Raw genomic sequence first — 24,783 nt, forward strand, 5'->3', positions numbered from 1 at the left:
TTTTTTTAATGTGTATGTCCAGCGTTTTGAGTTGTACTTAGCAAGAATTAGGAGGAATACATCTACTCTATCTTCCCAGAAGTGTGAGTTCTCTGGGGAGGTTTTTAAGTGAGAAGAGTTCCCTGCAGAGGTCCCACTTTTCTCCCCTGGACCACAGGAAGGCAGCACCCCACTCATAGTCTGTTGGGGGCACGTCAGCAATGCCACACTGGTGGTACTCAGCATTACATGTGTCCCTAAGAAATAGGTAAGAGAATGTGACAAACAGATGAGGGTTGTGACAGACTTTTCCCTCAGTCATTTGCTATGTCTGACTGTGGGTTCTAGGACAGCAACATGGGCTACACACCTCCCTTCTCCAGGACCCGTGGGCCCCCTCTGCTCACAAGAGAAAACCTCCCTGCTCTCTGGCAGGTTTCCCTCCTTGGATGTCGTCCCCCCCCCCACAACCCTCTTCTCGTCCCTGTTCCTCTGAGCTGATCACAACTGCTCCCATGGCCAGCATACCATCATGTCCAGATAAATCCTTCACATTTCTATCTCCTGGCTGACCACTCCCCTGAGCTTGACTTTTAATGTCAAACTGACATTTTCCACTGGAATATTTATCATGATCTATAGGGAACCCTTCCTTTTCTTTTTCATTCCCAAACCCATCTGTCCTCTTGGTCGGCAGCTTAGCCATCCACCCATGTGCTCAAACCTGGAGCCTGGGCGTCTTCCATGATCTCTCCCCTTTCATTCTCTAACATCTGATCCATCAGCAAGTCTGGTCAGTTTACCTCCAAACTATGCCTTGAACCTGCCCAGCTCTCTCCTTCCCCACAGCCTCTACCCTAAGACAAGCCACTGTCGCCCCCACCTGGACCGCCCAGTGGCTCAGGAGCTGCTCTTCTCCATCCTTGTCTCTTCACAATGCCTCCTCATGCCATCCATCCCTCTTTCTCAGATTGGGAATGCCCCCTCCTGACCTGGGAACTCCTTCCCTCTCCCAGCAGCTGCTTTCATTAGACCTTCGTCTAATCAACATCTCTTCAGATGGCCCCCCCCAAAGTCTTTTCAGATTAGTCCTGCCAGAGCCCCCTCTCAGGACAATGCTGAGCTTAAGCCTCTTGATTTCCTTCACCACACTTAGCACAATTAGCAATTACTTTACTGATTTGTTTAGTGGTTAAGAGTGGTCTCTCTGGGGCACCTGGGTGGCTCAGTCATTAAGCATCTGCCTTTGGCCCAGGTCGTGATCCCGGAGTCCTGGGACCAAGCCCTGTGTCTGGCTCCCTGCTCAGCGGGGAATCTGCTTCTCCCTCTCCCTCTGCTGCTCCCCCTGTTTGTGTTCTCTCTCTTGCCGTGTCTTTTTCTGTCAGATAAATAAATAAAATCTTTAAAAAAAAAAAAAAAGAGTGGTCTCTCTATTAGGCTGTGAACACCATGGTCTGGAGGGGTACTTTTCTCATCTTTTAACACCACTGGATCCCCAGGGATTGGTATATGGTAGGTGCTTAATAAATAGTAGCTGAACAAATGAATGGTAAGAAAGAAGTAACATTGACAGGGGAGAACCCGGTTGAACGCCGAGGCTGCCCCTCTGTGGCCACATGGGAGAACTGCAGTTTCCAGACAAAGAGCCCCTGGAGCCCAACAGCCTCCATTCCTACTCATTCCTTTAGGGAAGAGAATTCAGGGGTCCATCAGGTCTCAAGGACCCCCTGATCTTTCCCATGCAAAATCTCTTCCTTCCTCCAGAACGAGGGGAGGGAGTACCCCACTAGAGGCACTTCCTTCCCCAGGAAAGCGGAGGAGCAAGGAGCAGGCCAGCTTTCCCTGCCTTGGAGGAAACCCCCAGCCTCGGAGCCCTTGCGGGCCATGGAGAAGAGCTGGACCCATCAGGGAGACCTCAGCCCCCTGAGGTAAAAGACTACAGCCTTGGGGGGATTGGAGAGGGGACAGAGATAAGAGGAGGTATGGAAAGAGGTTCAGAAAGGTAGGAGATCGGGGCTCCTGGGTGGCTCAGTGGGTTAAACCCTCTGCCTTCGGCTCAGGTCATGATCCCGGGATACTGGGATTGAGCCCTGCATCGGGCTCTCTGCTCAGCGGAGACCTCCCCCCACCCCCCTCCCCCCGCCTGCCTCTCTGCCTACCTGTGATCGCTGTCTGTCAAATAAATAAACTCTTTAAAAGAAAAAAAAAAAGGCAGGAGATATTGTGGCAGAGCGTGGACAACAGCCCCACATGTGTATCCTCATGCCATCCTCTGCTTCTAGAGTGCCCAGGGATACCTCTGGATACACATGATCTTTAACAACAAGCAAAGAAATGTGAAATACAACTTCTAAAGTGGTGTTTTGGCCTTTTCAAAGGCCCCACCCTTCAGGAAGCCCTTGAAGTCAGAGACTCCCATGCCCTCCTCTATCACAGTGTCCCTCCTGTCTAACATCTTTGAACACACTTCAGACCAGCTCAACTATGCTGAGGGACAGATAAGGGGAAGGGACAGACAAGGGACAGACAAGATTTTCGTCGACATTTGAACTTCAGGATTAAAGTAGCTTCCTCGGGGGGTCGGGGGGCGCCTGAGTGGCTCAGTCAGTTGAACCTCCAGCTCTTGGTGTCAGCTCAGTCCTGATCTCGCAGTCATAGGATCCAGCCCCATGTCGGGCTCCACGATCAGGGAGTCTGCTTCAGACTCTCTCTCAAATAAAATCTTTATTTTTTTAAAGATTTTATTTATTTATTTGACAGAGATCACAAGTAGACAGAGAGGCAGACAGAGAGGGTGAGAGGAGGAAGCAGGCTCCCCTCTGAGCAGAGAACCTGATGCAGGGCTTGATCCCAGGACCCTGAGATCATGACCTGAGCCAAAGGCAGAGGCTTATTTACCCACTGAGCCACCCAAGAGCCCTCAAATAAAATTTTTAAGAAAAGAAAAAATAAAGCAGCCTCCTGGGATCAAGGTGGCGAGACCAAGATGGGGATGAAATACTGGGAACGGGATCTGGTGTGTACTTGGGGAGGTTCTCCCCAGGAGGCTGGCTGAACTCCAGGAGTCCCCTGCCCCAATCACAATGCAGAGTCTTTGGGGGTACCCACTCGTTCTGGTTCCCCAGCTTGGCCATCCACTTTCTCTGCACACCCTAGAAGGAAAGAGGGCAGGAAAAGGCCCCTCTGGGAGGGGTTTCCTTACCTCCCTCTTGAGCGGAGCCACGTAAGCCCAGGAGTTGGTGGCGGGATCGTAACGCTCCACAGCACTCAGATCATTATGGTAGTCGCGGCCCGCCACCGCATAGATGTACCTGCCCACCACACACACACACAGGTCGGCATGTTCCTGCTGCAGCGACTGGATCTGGAACCAGCGGTTGTGCCTTGGGTCATACCTTTTGAGGGAACACGAGGGCAGTGCATCACTGATAGGCCAGAAAGTTTGCCCAGCAGGCCCACACCTTCTGTTCCACCACTGTACCCTGAACCCGCCACCCCCCAACTGCCCCAACACACCGGCACATGCCCATCTACAACCACACCAGCAGGCCACTACATGCCTGAACATGGGTGTGTCTCTAGCACAGAGCCTGGAAGGCATGGCCAAGAGCCCATCTTCTTCCTTCATCATCCTTTGCAAAAAGTCATATCCCCAAGCAGCAGCTTCATCACGAGCTCCTTTGTGCAACTACCCCTTCCCACAGTTCTGAGAGTCCTCTGCCCTTCATGGGCCTTTGAAGGCCTTCATTTGCATACTCAGCACAGGCAATCGCAGCCTTCCTGGGAGACCCACATCACCCCTCACTTCATCCTCTGGCATGCTGGACCCACACAGCAAAGGCCTCCTAGCCCTCTCCAGCTGGCTGTTCACCAGTCCGAACGGAAGCCCGTGCTCCCTCTGCTCACCCGATCCCACACTCACCAGCAAGCCCCCACTCATACCAAAATCCTTACCCAGCCTAGCAGCTGAGGCCCTTCACAGGCCAATCTACACACCTGCCTTGCCGGCACTCAGCCCTGCCCCACTCCATGCCACAGGCCTGGCACTTTGCAGGACATGCAGGCAGGTATGCTATTTGGGTGAATACGGAGGATTATAGAGCCTTAAGTGACCAGGACCCTGTGGGCCCGAGCCCCAGAGTCCTCTTTCCCCACCAAACAGAGTCTGGCCCTTTTCCCCTGGTCGTCCACTCTGGTACCAGTTCTGAGTGCCTGCTTCTGCAGTCTCCTTCCTCAAGAGCTCGTGCATAATTATAGCTGCTTTCAGATAAGTGGTTTTTGCTTCTCCACAGAAAGACCAACTCCAAGGGGATGAGCTGAACTTCAAGGGGCTCATTAGAGAAGGAACAGTTTTCTTTGGTTGGTGCCATATACAGTTGGTGGACAGACAGATTTCAACCTTTGCCTCAAAGCACGAGTGAGATATGCTCTGCGGCTCCTCCTGCCTGCCTGCGCATTTCAGCCAGCTCCTCCCTGCCAGCCAGGAATGGCAGGAAACAGGACGCCTCAACAGCTGGGGCGAACAGGAGAGAAAGCACATGCACACGGGTCACAGAGACCCAGGTTTGGGAGCTGGTCTGCCCCCGGTCCAGCTGGGTGTGTGCAGGCATCAGTTCTCCCCACTCCAGCATTTACCCAGTTTCTGCGCCTGGTGAGGGGAGGGTGCCGCCTGCCTATGAAAGCTATCACAAGGACTCAGAAAGGACAATGCATATGAAAAGAGTCCTTGTCACACCGAAAGGGAGTTCGTAAAGGACTGGTTCAAGTCTGTATTCCTAGTCCTCATTGTAGCTAGGGGCAGATCGCACACTGTCTGCTCGATGACTTAAACAAAAATTACCAACAGTGCAATCATTCAGTCATCGCTGGCCACCCAATGTGGATCAGGCATGGTGCTCGGTGCAGGGACCCCGAAGGGAAACTCCAGACAAGCACACTTCTTTCAACTGTAGAGGTACAGAGAGGGTGATCTACCTAGAAGTCATGATCCACTGGATCCCTGGATAGCAGGGGCTGGGAGGGCAGAGCTCTCTCATGGAGAGACCAGGAAGGGCCCGGGGCGAGCCAGTCCAAGGTCTAGCTGGAGACAGGCAGCAAGGCCATTCCAGGGGCTCAGCACTCACGGAGGCCCTGCCAAGTGACTGGGATGGGCGCTTCCCACTGCCTTTCCTGTACACGACACTCATTCATGTATGTACATGTCTCCCCCACCCCTATTTCTGGTCAACTGCAAGTCAGCATCTTCCACCAGAGTGAGATAAGACCCACAGATGCTTCCGCTTGCTTCCTTCTGGTCTCCTGCCCTCACAGCTTCCTTGGATGCATTCATATGGATCTGTGGTTTCAGACACACACACACACAAAACATACTACACATACACACACTATACATCAATAATTCAGACGCAACCGCAGTTGTGCTCACTTCTTATCTCTCCACTGTGTCCTATATTCCACATTTCCCATTTTATTGGATTTTCTACTTCATTGGAATAAATCCTCAAGTAATGTTTTTTCTAATAAAAAGGAGCTATATAAAGATATAAACAGTTTTAGTCACTTTAAGGCAGATTTTGGATCACCCTACTGCAAACTCAGAAGTGCAAGCTAGAGTCAAAAAGAAATGCTCTGAGGTCTTTGTTAAATTGGGCAGACCATTTTTCTTCTGTGTTTCCACAACTTAAGCATCCCCATGCCTATATCCATTATAATCAAGGAAATTTTAAAAATATATTTTGAAATATGAATAGCCACAGAAATGCCTAAGGGAGAAAACAAGTTTCTATTCTAAGAAGGGTCCAACAGACCATGGGTGAGGTGGACAGTCAGCACAGGTCCCCCCATCTGAAAGCAGGGTGTTCCTTGGAAACCTTTCAAAAGCTGAAATGGCATAAAACAAAGCAAATACAATTAATTCATGTGGGTTAAAAATGAGAGTGTTTCCAGACCCAAAAAATAACCGTTCTTAGGGCCTTTCTGATACCTTAGGTCACTGCTTGCTAATGGAGGCACAAAAGAAACAGAGACAAAGCACAGATGCTCACAGAGTTCAAAGTGCTGGCCACTTGATGCTGAGATGCTGACTGTAGTTTCCAGGGAAGGCATCTGGAGGTCCCACTCTCACTCAAGGGTGCATGTTGCCTCTGTACAGGCTTGCTGCAAAACCAATGCCGAACACTATCTTCGCTTTTAATCTTTTTGTAAAAGCAAAAATCCTCCTTGGAATTCTACTGGTTAGTGAAAACAGGCACTAATGTAGGTCTTTCACAAGAGCAAAGTGGAGTAACGTAGACTTTGAAAAGTAGGGGGGAGTACAATACAATTTGCTCCAAGACAGCTGACTTCTTACATGCAGGTTCTGGATACCAATGCTCTGACATAACCTGAGAAGTCTCTAGCACCCCAAGTGCAAACCCTAATTGCAAATTTTGTCTTCTTGTATTCTGAGAGTCTGTAGATCTAAGGCTCATAAACTAAGGAATGGGAGAAAGGAGAGAACCAAACTCTTAGACCATTCCAATTAAGATCCATCTGGCAGTTTTAGAAGTCTACGAGGAGACTGATGGAACTCCCACCCTGTAGAGGTGACAGACCCCAGGGTCCTGCCCACCACCCAGGGGTGCAGACATGGCACCCCAATCCCTTCAGAATGCCTCCCCTGCCAGGCAGGTCTCACCCACCCCACCTGCCACAATGACCCAAACTTGTCACTGGAGTTTGAGGCAGTGGTTATCAAACATTGCTGCCGATACTAGCATTTTCCAGAGTTTGGCTTGGGAAATTTACACCGGTCTTGAGTGAAACTGATAGCAAGTCAGTAAAAGGGCAGACCAAGGGCAGGCAGCAGCCCCCACTGTGGGAAAGCCCCACAGCCTCCCTGTGGGCACACAACCACCCCACTGTATGATAAGGACTGGTGACCACAACACCCTGGAGAGATCTGTTTTGCAGGTCTGTGGGCTGCCCTCAGCAGGGAGGTCTGGCCTTGGCCTTCCCAACGCGGAAACAGGCCCCTAAAAAAGCAGCTTTGAGGCTTTTCAAGGGAAGGCTGACCTGGTGCTGCCACACCCACTGTGGAGGGTATTTGGTTAGGGAGAAAATGAACATATTGTTTCCTCCTTTCTGAACTCAGTCTGTCCTGTGTTTAACTGCAGTTGAGCTGCCAAGCTTTGGGCTCTTCAGTTTAAAAGAGGTGATTGCTTCCTGGAGCCCAGAAAGCAGAAGGGGCTGGAGCTCTCCCCTCAAAGTCACCTCATGCTCACTTCCAAGAGACAAGGACAGGCCAGACCCCACCCCCACCCCCAAAGAAGGAAACATGAATTTGAACTTGGTCAGCACCTAACTCATAGCCATGGAAGCAGCTAGCACTCTCTCTTTCTTACCAGCTTTCTTTCAGCTTGCAAAAGATGGAGACTTCCCACACATATCAAATCCCACACAATCAAACCAAAGTACAGTGGAGGGGCCCTGGATATCTAATGGTAGCTGAGGCTGTGGGGATCTACCCTGATTCCTCTGTTCTGCCCCCAAAAGTGGATAGCTCAATAGAGTAACAGAGCCGGAAGCATCCTACAGCTCAATAGACTGACAGAGCCAGAAGCATCCTACAGACCAGGACAGTCCACAAAATCCCCTCTTTCGGGTTCCTGCACTCAATTCCAATGTGTGTGTTGGGGCAGGGAGCATGACATTTTCTCTACACCGTTAAGCAATCCTCTGGATGCCAACTAAGCGTCCTACAATTCAACTCAATCCCAACGCTATCTACCCGGAGGTAGCATCAGATCCCACAGTACGATGGCTCACTCCATAGGCTGGTACCACCCTTCCCCAGCGTCCCCATTTCAGACACTAGTCATAAGCCCAGCCTGTTATCTATGCTTCTGACCTACCGGCTACCAATGGGAGGTTCCAGTGACCCCCTCCAGCCCACAATGCCAATCACAAGCACCAGGTTGTACCTCTGGCCAACTGGCCATAAATCAGAGATTCTCAAAACCCCCTTCCTTGGGTTTCATTAATCTGCCAGAGCAGTTCATAGAACTCAGAGAAACATTACACTTACTAGATTATTTATTATAAAAAGATATAAATCAGAACGGCCAGACAGAAAGAGATACAAAGAGCAAGGTCTGGGGAAAGAGTAGGGAGCTTCCACGCCCCCTCCAGGACGGTGTGTCACTCTCCCAGCACCTCCAGACTGAGTGGTCACCAACCCTGAAGCTCTCCCAACCCTCTCTTTTTGTTTTTTTATGAAGACTTTGCTACATAGGCACACTTGATTAAATCACTGCCCATTGGCAACTGATTCAACAACAGGCCATTCTCCTCTCCCCAATGTCAGAGGGCGTGACTAAAATTCCAACTTTCTAAGGGGCAGGATTGGTTCTCCTGGGGACCAGCAACCCCTCACACTCAGGGGCTTCCAGAGTCACAAAAAAAGTTCAAAGTTCTGGCCGCTCGATGCTAAAATGCGGAGTGTAGTTCCTAGGGAAGGCACTTGGAAGTGCCATTCTCACAATAACTCTCTTAACAGCAAAAGACAGAATCAGTGCTCTCCTCTTAGGAAATTCCAAGGGTTTTGGATGCTATGAACCATGAACTGTGTATAAAGACCTAACATAGAAAAAACATACATAGTACATCACACCTTCTGCTCTTGGAAAACTGCCTGCTTGGAAGACCTTGGGGGACCCCGAGCCCACCAACACCACTGCCAGGGCAGGCAGGGGTAATGAAATCTCACATGAGGCTCACTGATGCCTGTTGGCTTTTTCGGTTCCCTGGGCTGAGGACTCTATACTACAAAAGAGGGAGGGAGGACAGGAAGCCACTCTCCACCAGGGGCTGTGGTTAAGAGAGCGGAGCACAGCTGACGGGCAAAGGGAACCTGGGACGAGATATGTCAAAGCTGGAGAGGGCAAGACAGAAGGAGCAGCTGCCCTGCCCAGTGCTCCTGGCAACTCAGTCCCCTCCTTCTGAGGCCGAGCCCTGTCCAGCGGGTCCAAATGCATAGTCATTCACAACCTAGCCTCTCCCCCGCAAGACAGCTGGGTGTGTGACCCACAATGAGTGGCTTTGAGAAGACAAGAGTGAAAACATGCACGCCTGGTGCCTTCTTCCTTGCCTCATCGCGGCCGAACTCTCCAAATTAACCTGGACTTTATAAGGTGGCGCATCCTAGCAAGCCACAGACTAATTTATAAGGCTAGTGCCTCAGCCCTCGCAGAACCCCCCCACAGCAGCCTCTGAGCCCACAGAGCCTGTAATTCACATATGACAGCATCACCCACAGACCATACCTCAGCCGAGCACCCTCGCCTACCTCCAGCACCGGGACTCGGCGCGGAAGCCCTGGACATTGTTGTCCCCTCCGATCAGGTACACAAAGTTGTTGAGCACCGCGATGCCCTGGTTGGACATGCGGGGGGCCAGGGAGGCGGTGAAGTGCTTCCACTCTCCCAGCAGGGGGTTCAGGTACTTGGCCTGGTCGCTGAGGACAGTGGATGGCGTGGAGTGAATGCCCCCGAAACCCACGACGCACTGGAAGTCCGAGCGCAGCTCTGTCTGAGGGCCCTGCAGGCTGGGCTGCAGGCTCTCGTTGCGGTGGTACATGAGCGCGCCGGCCACCGTGTCCCTCAGCGGGCTGGGGTCCAGCTTGTCGTGCAGCCGCTGGAGGACCTCAGCTTCCATCAGGGGAAAGCGCACTGTCTCCAGGAGCTTGGGGGGCTCGTGCAGTGAGATCTGGTCGGCCTGCACCTGCTCCAGGGTGTAATGGTAGAGCAGGGCGCCCTCATACACTTCAGTCTCGCAGGAGACCTCCAGGCGGTTGCTGCTGAGGAGGGAGTAGACCTTCTCCAGGGGAAGCTGGCGGTACTTGTCAGTCCGAGAGAAGGCCACAAAGTTTTTGAGGATGTAGGTGTCCAGCTGCTCAGTCAGACGGCTCAAGTCAAACAGCTCCGCCAGCCGGTAGACATCAAGGATGTTCTCTTCGTCTACCCAGGACATGAGGAAATCACAGCAGAAATGGATGATCTCTGGGATCTGTGAAGAGAATAAGCCCCGTTCGAGCCTGAGCTGGGAACAGTGTCTGGGTGAGGGAGACAGAGGGTAACAGCCAATGGCTACAGCTGGCCCCCCCACCGCTGCCCCCAACCTTTCCTGAAGTGGAGGCGTGGCGCTGCTGTTCTCCCCCAGCTCTAGAGGCGACTGGGGCTCACTGCAGACTGACTGGGTCTAAATCCAGGCTTGGAAGAGATCTGTGGCACGTTCTTAACTGCTCTGAGCCTCGGTTTCCTCCTCTATAAGTGGAGAGGAATAAATTGAAAATGAGACTGTACCCAGGAACTATCTGGTACAGAGCGGACCCTTTCAAATCAAAAGTAGTGAATCTCCAGAGAATCAAGAGGCAGTTCAGTGGCCACCACATCAGCCACCCCTGCTCTGGAAGGCATCTGGGAACCCAGGCTGTCTACAAGTCATTCAGCTCTCTTCTCCCCCACCCCCCACCAACAACTGTGGGCTTAGCCCAAGCTGCAGCCCCAGGGAGCCACCCCCTACCCCAGTAGCAGGGCCCTGAACCCCCCAGGAGCTAGGAACTGCCAGCAGGGCATTTCAGATGCTCACCCAGCACCCTTCCTGGGAACCCCACTAAGTTCTTGAAAGGCTAGAAGCCATCCTGCCTGGGGAGAGACCTACATGACTCTGGCTAGCACAGGGGCCCCAGGTGGCCGAAACCTGTCCTTTTCCAGTCATGCAGAACTGGTGGGTTGAAAGGAGGGCAAGACGGAACAGTGCTGAGGTGGCAGCTGAGAAGTGAGCCACAGGCTTAGAGGCCAGCCTGTGCTGAGACAATCAGAGCATGGCCGGGTGAAGGAGATAGAGAGGAGGGCTCTGGGGAAAGCTGCCCAGGCACTGCTAAGTTGTTTAGGAAAAGAGGATTTTGAAATTGCTCTAAAAATGGGAATACTTCACTCATCATCAACAAATTAACCAGTACACATAAAGTAATTCTGCTGGTATGTGAAGCTTAACAATAAACATGTAAAAATCTTATCTTTATATTTTTTCTCATTTCAAAAACACTCCGTGCTTTCCAGGTCATTAGCCAAGAGCTGAATGGAAACCTGTGAAGTGCCAGGCATGTGTCTGCCCCAGATGGAATGTCCCCGTAGGGCTCTGTTAGGTCCTCGAAGTCTTCACTTGACTACCCATTTTCTCTCTTGCCTGGCACTTCTGCTTTGCCTCTTCTTCCTAAAAAACTACTTCTGATCTGTCACGGGCCAGGACACTGACCAGGTTCTAGGGAGGAAGTGTGAGCAAAGAGCCCTCAGTGGGCATGAGAAGCAACTTCTGAAGAACCTAGGGGCCATGTCACCCTCTCTTTCCCATCCTCACTGTCACAACAGGGGGTGTCCTCTGCTAGGGAAGCTTACAGAGGAATCACTCCAGGTCTACCCAGTGCAGGAGCCCCATGAGAGGCCTGGAAGGAGCCCTTTCTGGGGGTTATCCTATGGTGACAGTCTTGCTGGGATTCAGATCCAGGTCTCTGGGGACACCAGGAACAGTGTGATCCTGAGCTAGGGCCAGGGACAGTACAAGGGGAGCACGTGGTCACTGGCTACATGAACAAACATGACCATGGTGGGCCTATGGACTTGGAACTGTTATACCAAGTAGGACTTGCTTTAAACACACTGCATAGAAGCCCACTATGTTAAAAATAAAACCCCCAAAAGCTGAGCTGCTTGAGGTAAAGCAGAGGCTCTACATCACGTGCTGCCCCCACAATGGCCTCGGAAGTGCTAACGTGCTCAGGAACACTGGCTCAAGTCCATCTACTCATTGCATATGGCAAGCCAGGGTCAAACCAGCCCAGCAAGCAGAGGCCAAGTGCCCCCCACCCCCGATCTGAGAGAGACGGCGCAGGGAACTGCTGGGGCCCTGCCGCAGTGTGAGGGCTCCAGACACCCCTGAACAGCTTGGCTTTCCCAACTTGAGTTTTTGCTGATGGCCCCAAACATGTTCTGACCTGAAAAAAAGGTCAGGATAATGAATTCAGCATAGGATTTCACTTTCACTTTCAACAAATGTAAGATGAGACGTCTCTTCAGCCAGATGAGACATCTGACAACGGCTCCTGAAAGCAAAGGCACGTGCAGGCCCAGCCCTTGCGTGACTGCACCAACGCCACCGAGGTCATACAGCCTTCTAAAACGTAAGTCACGCTGTCAAAGCCTCAGAAAACTTTCTGAGTTCTGTAGGAAAACAAGTATTCAAAATTCAATGACAAAAATGAAAAGTAGTTTCAAAGAGACTGGCAAGCCAAGTGAGGTGGATGAGCAGAAAAGGCCTGGGCAACTGTGGGGGCAGCTCGGCTTCATCTGACACCAGGACACACGGGACATCACACACCTGCCTCAGGGTTGGCCTACATGTTTACAGGCAGAAGGAAAGGAACCAGCAGAAGGGCAGAGGGCAAAGGAGCCTGGGCCTGGAGGTGTTTGGAGCAGCTATGGTTTGGTGCCTAGGGCTGGCTGAGCTGTGTACCACCCTCGAGGCTCTGCCCTACCTGCAGTCTCCTTTGCTGCCTGATACCCTCACCTGCTGATCCCCCTCACGCCACTGTCCGGCAGACACCTGGGGATACACCTGGGTCTGCTTTGCTGGAGCGAGGGCAGCCTCACCTGCAGCTGGCAGGCGGCGACCAGCGTCTCCTGGACATTGCTCAGGCTGAGCTCCAGCTCAGAGGTATAAATGAAATGCAGGATTTGGCACATGGCATTGTAGGACACGCCGTGGATCAGCACCTCTTCCTGCTCCATCTCCTTCAATCCCCCAGCAAACATCCCTCTGCAAAGTAAAAACATGAAAAAGTGCTGTCATATCAATCTGTATCAATCATAGCAGCATCTGGGTGGCTCAGTCTGTGTCCATCTCTTGATCTCAGCTCAGGTCTCATCTCAGGGTCATGAGTTCAAGCCCCATAATGAGCAAATCAGTATCAATTAGGTTACCAGCCCAGCCTGCAGAGAGCAAGGGGGAGCAGGAGGCAGACTGACCCAGCAGTGATGTGCAACAGAACAGTGGTTTGCTCTGAGCACTGAGTCTTACCACGGAAAGTGCCCACCAGCTCCTGATCAAGTTTGGACAGCCATACTAGAAATCACTGTCCGCATTTCACGTGCTGCAGGGTGTGGCACCTGAGACTCCTGGAGCCAGGGACAGCATCTGGCTTGCTTTCTGCTGCATCCACAATACACTTCCTGGATTACACGCTGCAGCCCAGAACACGTCATGAATGAATGGATGAATGAATAAATGGGAAACAAGTCATAAAAGTCAATCCATTCAAAATATACTGAGCACCTAACTAAATGCCAGTACCATTTAGAGTCAAAGGATTAACTGTCAAGTAAAGTGGTTAAGACTCCCACTTACAAGGAATTTGATGCTAGGGAGGACAGCAAGTAAAAAACAAGGGATTTCTGAGTGTGGAAATGCTAGGATGAAGCACAAGAGGGTGTATGATCTAGGAGCACCTGGCTGGGAGAGGGGGAACAGGGAGAGAGTGAGGAGGAGCAGGGATAGGCTGAGACAGGGCTGGATGACACCTCACCAGCCAGTGGATGGCATTCCAGGCGGAGAAGACAGGAGCTCAAGTCCTGGGGCAGGGATGAGCTCAGTACACAGGCAGCCAGGCCAGCGCAAGGAGGAAGTGAGCAGGTGAGTCAGGGCCAGATCCTGCTTCCAAGCATAATGAAGCTCTGTCGGCGAATTTTACCTAGGACGGTGGTGTGAGCAGACTTTTCAGGCAAAAGGGTTCCTGCAGGCCTGGGGAGGGCCCGGTGGCAGGGAGAACATGTTGAAGGACTGAATCTAGAAGAGCACTGGAGGAACCAGGGCCCTTTGGCTGGGTTAGCTGGGCTGACAGGGACTTGGGAGGAAAGGGGTCAGAGTGAGGTCGGAGTCACCATCAGTGAGATGCCTCTGAGGCATCCTGGGGAGCCAGTTAATAAGCTGTTCAGGGCAAAAGAGCCGGGTGATCAGGGGAGGCAGCAGGGCTGAACATGACAGCCACACAGAGAGGGAAGAGTAGTTATTTTTACATTTTGTTTATTTTTCAACTAGGTAACGTATATAGCAGTACAAGACTTAAAATACAGAGCAGGGTGAAAGTTTTCCTCTTGCCCTCCTCCTCTGCTCTGCTCTAGGCCATCAGTTGCCCTTCCCAGGGCAGCACCGCACCCAAAGGCAGTCCATGTACTCTATACTCTACGTTACATTATAATTTAACAATGCATCTTGGAAATGGCTCCTTAATGGTATACGCAGCACCGCTCTTCTTTATGTAAAGGGCTACCATGGTTGATTTAACCTACAGCGCAATATACCCAGGTTACTTTTTTTTTTTTCCTTAGAGAGAGAGAGGGAGAAGCCTAAGCAGGCTCCATACTCAGCACAGAGCCTGACGTGTGCCTCAATCTCATGACCCCGAGATTCAGCTGAGATCTAAATGAGCCGGCCAGGCACCCTTTAAAGTGCCATTTCTATATTCTCTCTCCCTCTTTTTTTAAAGATTTTGTTTATTGGGACGCCTGGGTGGCTCAGTTGGTTAAGCAGCTGCCTTCGGCTCAGGTCATGATCCCAGTGTCCTGGGATCGAGTCCCATATTGGGCTCCTTGCTCAGCAGGGAGCCTGCTTCTCCCTCTGCCTCTGCTGCCACTCTGCCTGCCTGTGCTCGCTCTCTCTCTCTCGCTGACAAATAAATAAAGACATATAATCTCTAAAAAAACAAAAAATCTTTAAAAAAAAAAAAGACTTTGTTTATTTATTTGATAGACAGAGATCACAAGTAGGCATAGAGTAGAGGCAGGCAGAGAGAAAGGGGGAAGCAGACTCCCCACGGAGCAGAGAGCCCAACATGGGGCTAGATCCCAGGACCCTGAGATCAGGACCTGAGCCGAAGGCAGAGCCTTAAACCACTGAGCCACCCAGGCACCCATCTATATTCTTTTTTCAACAGTCCAGGTTCTTTGTCCAATCTCTATTAGTCTCTATCTTGTCAATTTGACGAAATCTGCCCATTTTCGAATGAGTAGAACTTTTTTTTCTACCTCAGATCTTTTGATTTTATGATGCATTTTGCCATGCACCAAGTCTGACCTCAATGAGATCAAAGTCTTACATGTGAGGTGCACTGGTGGGGAAGTCGGTGCCATGTCTGCCCTGGCCCCCAAGACTGGCCCCCTGGGACTGTATCCAAAAAAGGTTCGTGATTTAAAAAAAAAAAAAAAAAGTTAGTGATGACATCACCAAGGCAACCAGTAATGGGAAGAGTTTAAGGATTACAGTGAAACTGATCCTTTAGAGCAGACAGGCCGCAGACTACCTGGTTAAGCACCCAAGTCTTGATCTCAAGAGTTGTCAGTTTGAGCCCAGGTTGGGGTTGGAACCTACTTAAAATTTAAAACAAACATAGAACAGAAAGGCCTAGATTGAAATGGTACCTTTTGCCTCTGCCCTGATTATCAAAACCCTCAAGGAACCTCCCAAGAGAAAGAAAGAAAGAAGCAGAAGCACATAAAGCACAGTGGAACTGTCACTTTTGATGACGGTATCAACACGTTAGCCAGAGAACTCACTCTCTGGAACCATTAAAGTGATCCTGCTGTGGCTTGCAATGCTGATGGCTGCTACCCTCATGACATCATAGGTGACGTCAACAGTGCTGTATGTAGTGGAATGCCCAGCTACTTAAGAACTACAAAGGAAAACATTTCAATAAAGGATCATTTGGCAACAACAACAAACTGTTCCACCTGAAGTTTATTTTGGTACAACACGACAGCCAAGGGGCAACACTGTTTCTTGAGAGGGCCACCCCATCATCTCCTTCCCCAAGTTGGGATGCCCTCTTTGCCACACACCAAGTTTCTGGCAGGCCTTTGTCTGTGTTCAAAGTCACTACTTCCCCAGTAATGTTCCCACATCTCTGCGGCCACCAGAAGCAGTCTGGATTACTGCAGCTCCATAACATGAGTGACCGTAGGGTAGGGCGAGTCTCCTTTTATTAGCTTCTCAGTAACTTCCTGGCCATTGCTTGCTTTTGAAAATCTGGACTTTAGAATCAGTTTGTGCAATCCTCCCATCCCCCCCATAAAGTCTCTTGGTATTTTTAAGAGGAATGCATTACACATACAGACTGATGCAGAGAGAGCTAGCATCTCTGTGATGGACACGATGGGTTCTTCTATCTCACAAGCCAGCCTCTGTGTCTCTGTGGAGATCTTGGAGGTCACCTGCTCACAAAGCTGGCCCTGGCATGTCACATTTATTCCTACACATTTTATTCCACATGCACCCCCTCAGGGTGCTCTCCTGTGCTCTGTGGTACACTGACTCTCTGGAGTGTCCTTGCAATATGTGGACCTTGTCTGGATCCTGAATGAAGAGGGTAAGAAGGAAGGAGACAAAATATATTTTGGGGACAATTAAGGAAATGTGAATATGGACTCAGTATCAGATAAAATTATGGAATGACTATAAATGTTCTGAGATTTACAATATTCTTACAGATAAAGTAGAGAAAGCTCTTATTCTTGGAAGTGCAATGAAGTATTTCCAGATAAACTGTTATATCCCCAACTTAACCTGAAGCAAATATGCAAAATGCTAACTGATGAATCTAGGTGAAGGGCACAGGCTATTCACTGTCACTGTACGGATCTTTCAGCTCTTCTATAGGGCTGCCTTTTTTTTTTTTTTTTTTTTTTTTACGATTTTATTTATTTATTTGACAGAGAGAGAGAGATAGAAAGAGCAAGAGCAAAAGGGCAGGGAAAGGAAGAAGCATGCTCACCACTGGCCCTCTCAAGAAACAGAGTTGCCCCTTGGCTCACCACTCCCCGCTGAGCAGAGAGCCTGATGCAGGACTCAATCCTAGGACCCTGAGATCATGACCCGAACCAAAGGCAGACGCTCAACCAACTGAGCCACCCAGGCGTCCCTGACAGCTTTCAAAATAAGAGTTAGGGAGGGAAAAAAATGTTGAAAGAATAATAAAATATATATCCACCCCTTTTGTTTTTGCTGTTTTAACCAAAAATGGATGCCTGGTGCCTGAGTGGCGCAATTAAGCAACAAACTCCCCCTTTTTTTTTTTAAACGATTTTATTCATTTATTTGACAGAGCACAGCAGGGAGAGCAGCAGGCAGAGGGAGAGAAGCAGGTTAGCAGAGCAGAGAGCCCAATGTGGAGATCAAACCCAGGAATCTGGGATCATGACCTGAGCCAAAGGCAGACGCTTAATGACTGAGCCACCCAGGAACCCCAAGCACCCCAAGAGCTGAAACTCTTTGCTTCAGCTCAGGTTGTGATCTCAGGGTCCTGAGATCTAGCCCCATGTAAGGCTCTGGGCTCAGCATGGAGTGTGCTTGAGATTCTCCCTCCCTCTCCGCCCCCATCCCCATGCACCTGCACACTCTCTCTAAAATACATAAATCTTTAAAAAAAAAAGGGGGGGGTGGCGCCTGGGTAGCTCAGTGGGTTAAGCCTCTGCCTTCTGCTCAGGTCATGGTCTCAAGGTCCTGGGATGGAGCCCCACATCGGGTTCTCTGCTCAGCAGGGAGCCTGCTTCCCCCTCTATCTCTGCCTGCCTCTCTGCCCACTTGTGATCTCTCTCTCTCTGTCAAATAAATAAAATCTTTTAAAATTAATAAAAAATTAAATTAAATTAAATTTTTAAAAAAAGAAGAAGTAGTCCATACCTCATAACCATTAGGATGGCGACTACCAAAAAAACCCTGAAAATGATACGTGTTGCTGAGACTACAGAGATAATGGAACCCTTGTGCACTGCTGGTGGGAATGTAAAATGGTGACAGCTACTGTGGTAAACAGCACGGAGACCCCTTCCGCACCAGCATGAATACACTTCACTACTCAGCTGTACACTAAAAAACAGATATAAGATGCTAAATCTTATCATGTGTTTAAGATCACAGCAGGGCACCAACAAAGTAGGTGGAGGGCATGAAAAGCACAAAACACTCTGCAAGGAGGGCTGCCTCTGCTGCTAGGAAACCGCAACTCAACTCCAGTGAGTACCCTAATGGGGGCCAAGTATGTTTCAGAATTCAAAAGGTTTCAACTGGAGAGACACAGCACCCATGCCACATAGGATGTCACACCCCTGCAGGGTCTGGGTCTGTATCTCCCATCCAAACTCATTAGTATTTCCAAAGCAAAATGTAAAAGACATATACTAAGTAGATTAAAAATAAAATGAGTCTCATATCAGTTTAGGGCAGGCTTTGTTGTTTAACAGATTGGTACCAAAATTTAAAAAACAAAAACAAAAACTGGTGAAAATATGGCAATGTGGCTGAACCCAGAGTTCCCCATCCCCCCACAAAAGTAAGGACTGGACAGCTACCAACTAACAAAAACAGCTCTAGGGGACCCCCTGAATACACTTACAAAGTTTTAGCAACATAGTGGAACAAAAAAACAAAACAAAACAACTTTCAAATTTCAGAGCTTTGGGGGTTTCAGAATTCTGGACTAGTGTTTACAAAGAGAAACAGTATAGGGATGAAGAGTAACTTTGAAAGAGTTACCATGGTGAGGGAGTAAGTGGGGAGGTGACATGGGAGGGCAAGGGGAAAGAGGTGCTTTCAACTTTTCTTCACCAATTCAAAAAGTATACTTCAAAAAGTATTTTAGGGACGCCTGGGTGGCTCAGTTGGTTAAGCAGCTGCCTTCGGCTCAGGTCATGATCCCAGCATCCTGGGATCGAGTCCCACATCGGGCTCCTTGCTCGGCAGGGAGCCTGCTTCTCCCTCTGCCTGCCATTGTGTCTGCCTGTGCTTGCTCTCTCCCCCTCTCTATCTCTGATAAATAAATAAAATCTTAAAAAAAAAAAAAGTATTTTAGGGACGCCTGGGTGGCTCAGTCAGTTAAGGGTCTGCCTTCAGCTCAGGTCATGATCCCAGGGTCCTGTCATCGAGCCCCTCATCAGGCTCCTTGCCCCTCCCCCTGCTTGTGCTATCTGTCATATAAATAAAATCTTTAAAAAAAAATTTTTTTGGAGACCCTTTCTCTTTCTCTGCTCTGAAAGCTTAAATGACATTAGAGTCTGTTCATAAAAGGATATGACTCCAGGACATGTCTAGGCTTCATGTTTTTGTGGAGAATATAACTCTTTTTCAGGGGTGAAGTTCTATCAATATATATTTTCTACAAAATATCAATTTTATCCAAATTTTCAAAATCAAAGTATCAATTATAGTTGACTACCTTATAATTCACAGTACGGAAACGAAGGAGAGGTCTATGACCCAGAGAGACCACATATAGGACAGAACACTTATGCCCCCTGACACACAGAGGCAGGGAGCACAGGAACCAGCACAGCAGAAGTAGATAGGGCAAAGCACGAGAGGGTCATGAGAGCCAGAAGATTAGCACAGTGGATAGTTATTACTACATGTGAAAAAAGCAAGACCCAGGGCGCCGGGTGGCTCAGTGGGTTAAAGCCTCTGCCTTTGGCTCAGGTCATGATCCCAAGGTCCTGGGATGGAGCCCCACATCGGGTTCTCTGCTCAGCGGAGAGCCTACATCCCCCCCTCTCTCTGCCTACTTGTAATCTGTCAAATAAATAAATAAAATCTTTTTTAAAAAACAAAAAAACCAAAAAACCTAAGATGCACAGTTTAGTCAATCCCTAAGCCTAGCACAGATTACACACCAAAGGAGGATTCCTGCAGGGGGTACCTCCCAAGACAAGGGCGATCCAGGGCTATGCAGCTCTCCATCTCCAACAGGTCAGCAGCCTCCTGCAGGGAGGAGCCAACCCTGAGAGCCAGAGGCTGGGAGAGAGTGCAGGACAACTACAGAAAGCTTCCCGGAGGAAGAAGTACCTCAGCTGGGCCCAGAAGACAACACTGTGGCACAGGAAAGGCAGAGAGCATTGCAGAGTAACAGCAAAAGTAGAAGCAAGAAAGCCTGGCCATGTCTGCCCTTGGTCACCACAGGTCGTGCTCTCTATACCTCCTTCTGGAGAACAGGAGGTACTTTTACCATGAAAAAATATTTCACTTGAGAGGCAACTGGGTGGCTCAGTTGGTTAGGCGGCTGCCTTTGGCTCAGGTCATGATTCTAGAGTCCAGGGATCGAGTCCTGCATGAGGCTCTCTGCTCAGCAGAGAGCCTGCTTCTCTCTCTCCCTCTGCCTGTCACTCTGCTTACTTGTGCTCTCTGTCAAATAAATAAATAAAATCTTGTTAAAAAAAAAAAAACTTCACGGGGCACCTGGGGGGCTCAGCTGGTTAAAGCCTCTGCCTTTGGCTCGGGTCATGATCCCAGGGTTCTGGGATTGAGCCCCACATCAGGCTCTCTGCTCAGCAGGGAGCCTGCTTCCCCCTCTCTGCCTACTTGTGATCTCTGTCAAATAAATAAATAAAATCTTTAAAAAAAAATACTTGATAATTCCTAAAATCAAAAAATGAGAACTTGGGGGTCTGACTGGCTCAGTTAGTAGAGTGTGCGACTCCTGATCTCAGGGTTATGAATTCAAGCCTCACAATGGGAACAGAGATCATTTTTAAAACAAACAAACAAAAAACAGAGGCACCTGGGTGGCTTTAGGTTAATCACCTGACTCTTGCTTTTGGCTCAGGTCATGATCTTGCAGTTGTGGGATCGAGCCCCACATCAGGCTCTACATTGAGCACAGAGTCTGCTTCAGATTCTCTCTCTCTCCTTCCCCCTTTGCCCCTCCCCTCCCAGTCTCACTCCCCACTCCCTCTAGCTCTCAAATAAAATCTTTAAAACAAAAACATACAAGCAAGGGACGCCTGGGTGGCTCAGTTGGTTGGATGACTGCCTTCGGCCCAGGTCATGATCCCAGAGTCCGGGGATCGAGTCCCACATCGGGCTCCCAGCTCCATGGGGAGTCTGCTTCTCCCTCTGACCTTCTCCTCGCTCATGCTCTCTCTCACTGTCTCTCTCTCAAACAAATAAATAAAAATCTTAAAAAAAAAATAAAAATAAAAAAAATTAAAACATACAAGCAAAACAAAACAAAAAACTCCTAAGGACTATAACCAATACTTGAAGTTGAAACAATGAAACAATAGGCTGGAATGGGAATCAGGTGGCCTCAGCTGGGGCTCATTCCTGAGCCTCCTTTCACCAGGGTACAATGAGGGCAGTGGCACTAATTCTTCTCAATGTGCCAATGGCTGGGATGGGGTCATGAAGAAGGCCACAGAAACTCCAAGGGACCAAGAATCCATGGCTGGGCGGGGGCAAGGAGTGGGGGAGGAGGAAGGTCAGAGGCTTAGGCTCTCAATATGAAAAGGTGTGGGACACCTGGGTGGCTCAGTCGGTTGAACATCTGACTTCTGCTAGGGTCATGATCTCAGGGTCCTGGGATTGGGCCAAGCGGGGTTCTGCACTCAGCGGGGAGTCTGCTTCTCCTTCTGCCCTCACCCCCCAGCTCATGCGTGAGCATGCTCACTCTCTCTCAAATAAATTCATAGATATAATCTTAACAACAACAACAACAAAGATGAGAAGGTGTGGGTGAGAAGGTAGATGGCCAGGGAAGGGGCACAAAAGGCACAACTTCATATACCATATGGTTGTGTGGACAATGTATACACACAACTTGACCACTTGTCCTAGGCCTCAGCACCCACAGGACCAGAAGCCTGATGACCAGGGTTCATGTGGGCTTTTAGTTAGCATTGTAAGAACACCACTGGGGGGTGGGGGGAATGAAAGACTAAGGCATAAAGTGCCAGTATCTTTAAAAAGGTGTGTATGTGTCTTTGTGTGTAAAGAGAAAGCAAATATGGTAAAATGTTAATAACTGGTATTCAGGTGTTCGTAATATTATTCCTCCAACTTTCCACAGATCTGAAATTTCTCAAAATGAAATGTTGGGGAAACCAGAGTAAATAGAAACAAAATCTATTTTATACCAAGATACAGAAAATTCATTTTATAAAATGCAACAGGACAAGTCAAGTCAAGCATGTTGTCTCTTAAAAAAACAGGAAAAAAGGGGGCGCCTGGGTGGCGCAGTGGGTTAAAGCCTCTGCCTTAGGCTCGGGTCATGGTCTCAGGGTCCCGGGATCGAGCCCCACATCAGGCTCTCCGCTCAGCAGGGAGCCTGCTCCCTCTTTCTCTCTGCCTGCCTCTCTGCCTATTTGTGATCTCTGTCTGTCAAATAAATAAATAAATCTTTAAAAAAAAAATAGGAAAAAAGAGGGGAGCCTAGCTGGCTGGGAAGAGCATACCACTGTTGATCTCAGGGTTGTGATTTCCAGCCCCACCCATGCTGGCTAGAGACTACTTAAAAGTAAACAAACTTAAAAAAAAAAAAAGGAAAAGAGAGAACAGGTCCCAGGAGAGCTGAAAGAAAACCAGATTCGAGGGCACCTCGGTGGCTCAGTCAGTTAAGCATCTGCCTTGGGTTCAGGTCATAATCCCAGCGTCCTAGGATCCAGCCCAGATCCAGGCTCCCTGCTCAGCGGGGAGTCTACTCCTGCCTCTCCCTTTGTCTCTCTCTTGGCTTGTGCTCTGCTCTCTCGTTCACTCTCTCTCTCTCAAATAAATAAAATCTTTTAAAAAAGTAAAAAGAAAAACAGATTCAAAGACCCCTCTGTCCCACTCAGTGTTGGTGAGTCACTACGACAAGCAGTGGGAGGAGCTCGGGCAGAGCAAGGGACTTGGCAGCTTCTGACTGGTTCTTCCCACCTGGTCACTGCGGGTGCCAACACAAACTCCTAGTGAAGCCAGGATTGCCTGTGTTACTTTACTTGTGAGAACATGTGCATGTAACTCACCTGAAGTAATCACAGGATGCAGCCAGGAGGATTCGATGGGCCTCAATATGTCTCCCTTCCACCACCAGGACAACATCAAAGAGGATGCCACTGTCCCGGAGAGCCAGCAGCCCCCGGAGCAAGGCCTGGGAGTGCTGTGCACTCCGGTAGGTGTTGTTGACACAATGCGGGTGTGAGGGCTGCACAGGCAACTTGCACAGCTGAGTGAACTCCTGCTCTTCTGCCATCCTGACCACCACACCAGACCTCACCGCTGCGGCTGTCAGCTGGCAAGACAGAGGGGACAGGGAATAAGCCAGGGAAGCAACACCACACAGTGCACAGGCTGGCCTAGTGGCACCTGCTGCTGATGGCACTTCTGTTCCCTCCACCAGCTCACCAGTGCTTCCCCTGTGGTCTTAAACCCACAAACTCCCTCTCCCCACCCACTTCTCCAAACTTGGAGCCTCCTTCCTGAAGTCCTGTGTCCCTTCAAGATTCTGAGGGGTTCCAGAGACAGACTGACTTCAGTGGGGGCCCCAGCCCTACCATGGACTCACCACATGACCAACCTGAATCTCAGGTTCCTCAAATGATAAAAGGGAAATAAAAGCACCCCACCTGTTGGGGAAATCTAAAATTGGTGAACAATGAATATAAAGCAGCAGCACAGACCAGGTTCTCAAGAGCTCTTCCTCTCTCCCATTGAAAAAGGATAAAACCGGGGCACCTGGCTGACTCAGTCTGTAGAGCACGCGGCTCTTAATCTCTGGGTTGTGAGTTCGAGCCCCAAACTGGAAGCAGAGTTTATGTTTAAAAAAGGGAGAGAAAAGGGCACCTGGGTGGTTCAGTAGGTTAATCATCTGCCTTCGGCTCAGGTCATGATCCCAGCATCCACAGATTGAGTCCCGCATTGGGCTCCCTGCTTGGTGGGCAGTCTGCGTCTCCCTCTACCCTCCCCACTGCTCGTGATCTCTCTCTCTCAAATAAACAAATAAAATCTTAAAAAAAAAAAAAAAAAAAAGAGGGGTGCCTGGGGAGCTCAGTCGATTAAGCATCTGTCTTCAGCTCAGGTCATGATCCCAGGACTCCCTGCTTAGTGGGGAGCTCTGCCACTCCCCCTGCTTGTGCACTCTCTCTCTTTCTGTCAAATAAATAACATAAATAAAATCTTAAAAAAATAAAATAAAAAATAAAAGAGAGAGGGAGAACAAAACTGGGTTCCCTCACATAGGAATGGATGCATAAAAATGACAACAGACCTGAGTGCTGGCCAGGAAACCCAGGGGAGGGTCCAGGACCTGTCTTCTTTTACCAAGATTCTGAGAGTCAATCACAGTAATTTCAACTAGAGCTGGTGCATTCAAGATCATGTGCAGCATGTTTTTGGTTCAAGGTTACTTTGTAATAATTGAGTATGTTCAAAACATGCACAGTGATTTGAGTCGAAGCCTCAGAAACCCAATCAGTAAAATAAACCTACCTCAAACACACTTTGGCAGTGCATTCTAACTCAGAGGGCAGCCAGTCCTGCATTGCACTCTGGGGCTAAGCTAAGCACTCTAGCCGCAGCACTGCCATCCAGCTAGCAAGCGGGAGCCCAGGAGTTACCTGCCACACTGTCTGTCAACATTTGCCTTCACCACTTAGGCCATGCCACTATGCCCTGCCCCAAATTAGTTTCTTCTCCAATTCCCTGTACTCTATCTCTAAGAGAAAAAAATGAAGGGGCACCTGGTTAAGGCAGTCAGTAGAGCACAGGAGTCTTTATCTCAAGGTTGTGGGTTCAAGCCCCATGTTAGGCGCGGCGCCTACTTAAAATTAAAAAAGAAAAAAGAGAAGAGGGAGGGGAGAGAAAGAAAAATAGATTCTACTATATAACTTGCCAAACTGGGGCGCCTGGGTGGCTCAGCTGGTTAAGCATCTGACTCTTGATCTCAGCTCAGGTCTTGATCTCAGGGTCGAGAGT

General features: G+C 49.4%; 1 protein-coding gene across 3 annotated transcripts in view; it reads right to left on the bottom strand.

Annotated features, from left to right (window-relative positions):
- Positions 1-24,783, bottom strand: part of KLHL22 (kelch like family member 22) — a 35,604-nt gene that overhangs the window by 6,724 nt on the left and 4,097 nt on the right. The window contains exons 1-5 of one of the 3 annotated variants that reach the window (XM_059139351.1): positions 23,387-23,986; positions 22,836-23,101; positions 12,666-12,831; positions 9,305-10,023; positions 3,182-3,374 (exon numbers count right to left, since the gene is read on the bottom strand). In XM_059139351.1, the coding sequence (XP_058995334.1) occupies positions 3,182-3,374; positions 9,305-10,023; positions 12,666-12,831; positions 22,836-23,101; positions 23,387-23,728 (1,686 nt within the window). In that variant the 5' untranslated portion in view covers positions 23,729-23,986. Of the gene's footprint in view, positions 1-3,181; positions 3,375-9,304; positions 10,024-12,665; positions 12,832-22,835; positions 23,102-23,374; positions 23,987-24,783 lie in introns of those variants that run through there. The other 2 variants (XM_059139350.1, XM_059139352.1) reach the window with 2 other exon arrangements.

Source organism: Mustela lutreola, chromosome 11 (assembly GCF_030435805.1).
Source record: "Mustela lutreola isolate mMusLut2 chromosome 11, mMusLut2.pri, whole genome shotgun sequence".
NCBI lineage: Eukaryota > Metazoa > Chordata > Mammalia > Carnivora > Mustelidae > Mustela > Mustela lutreola.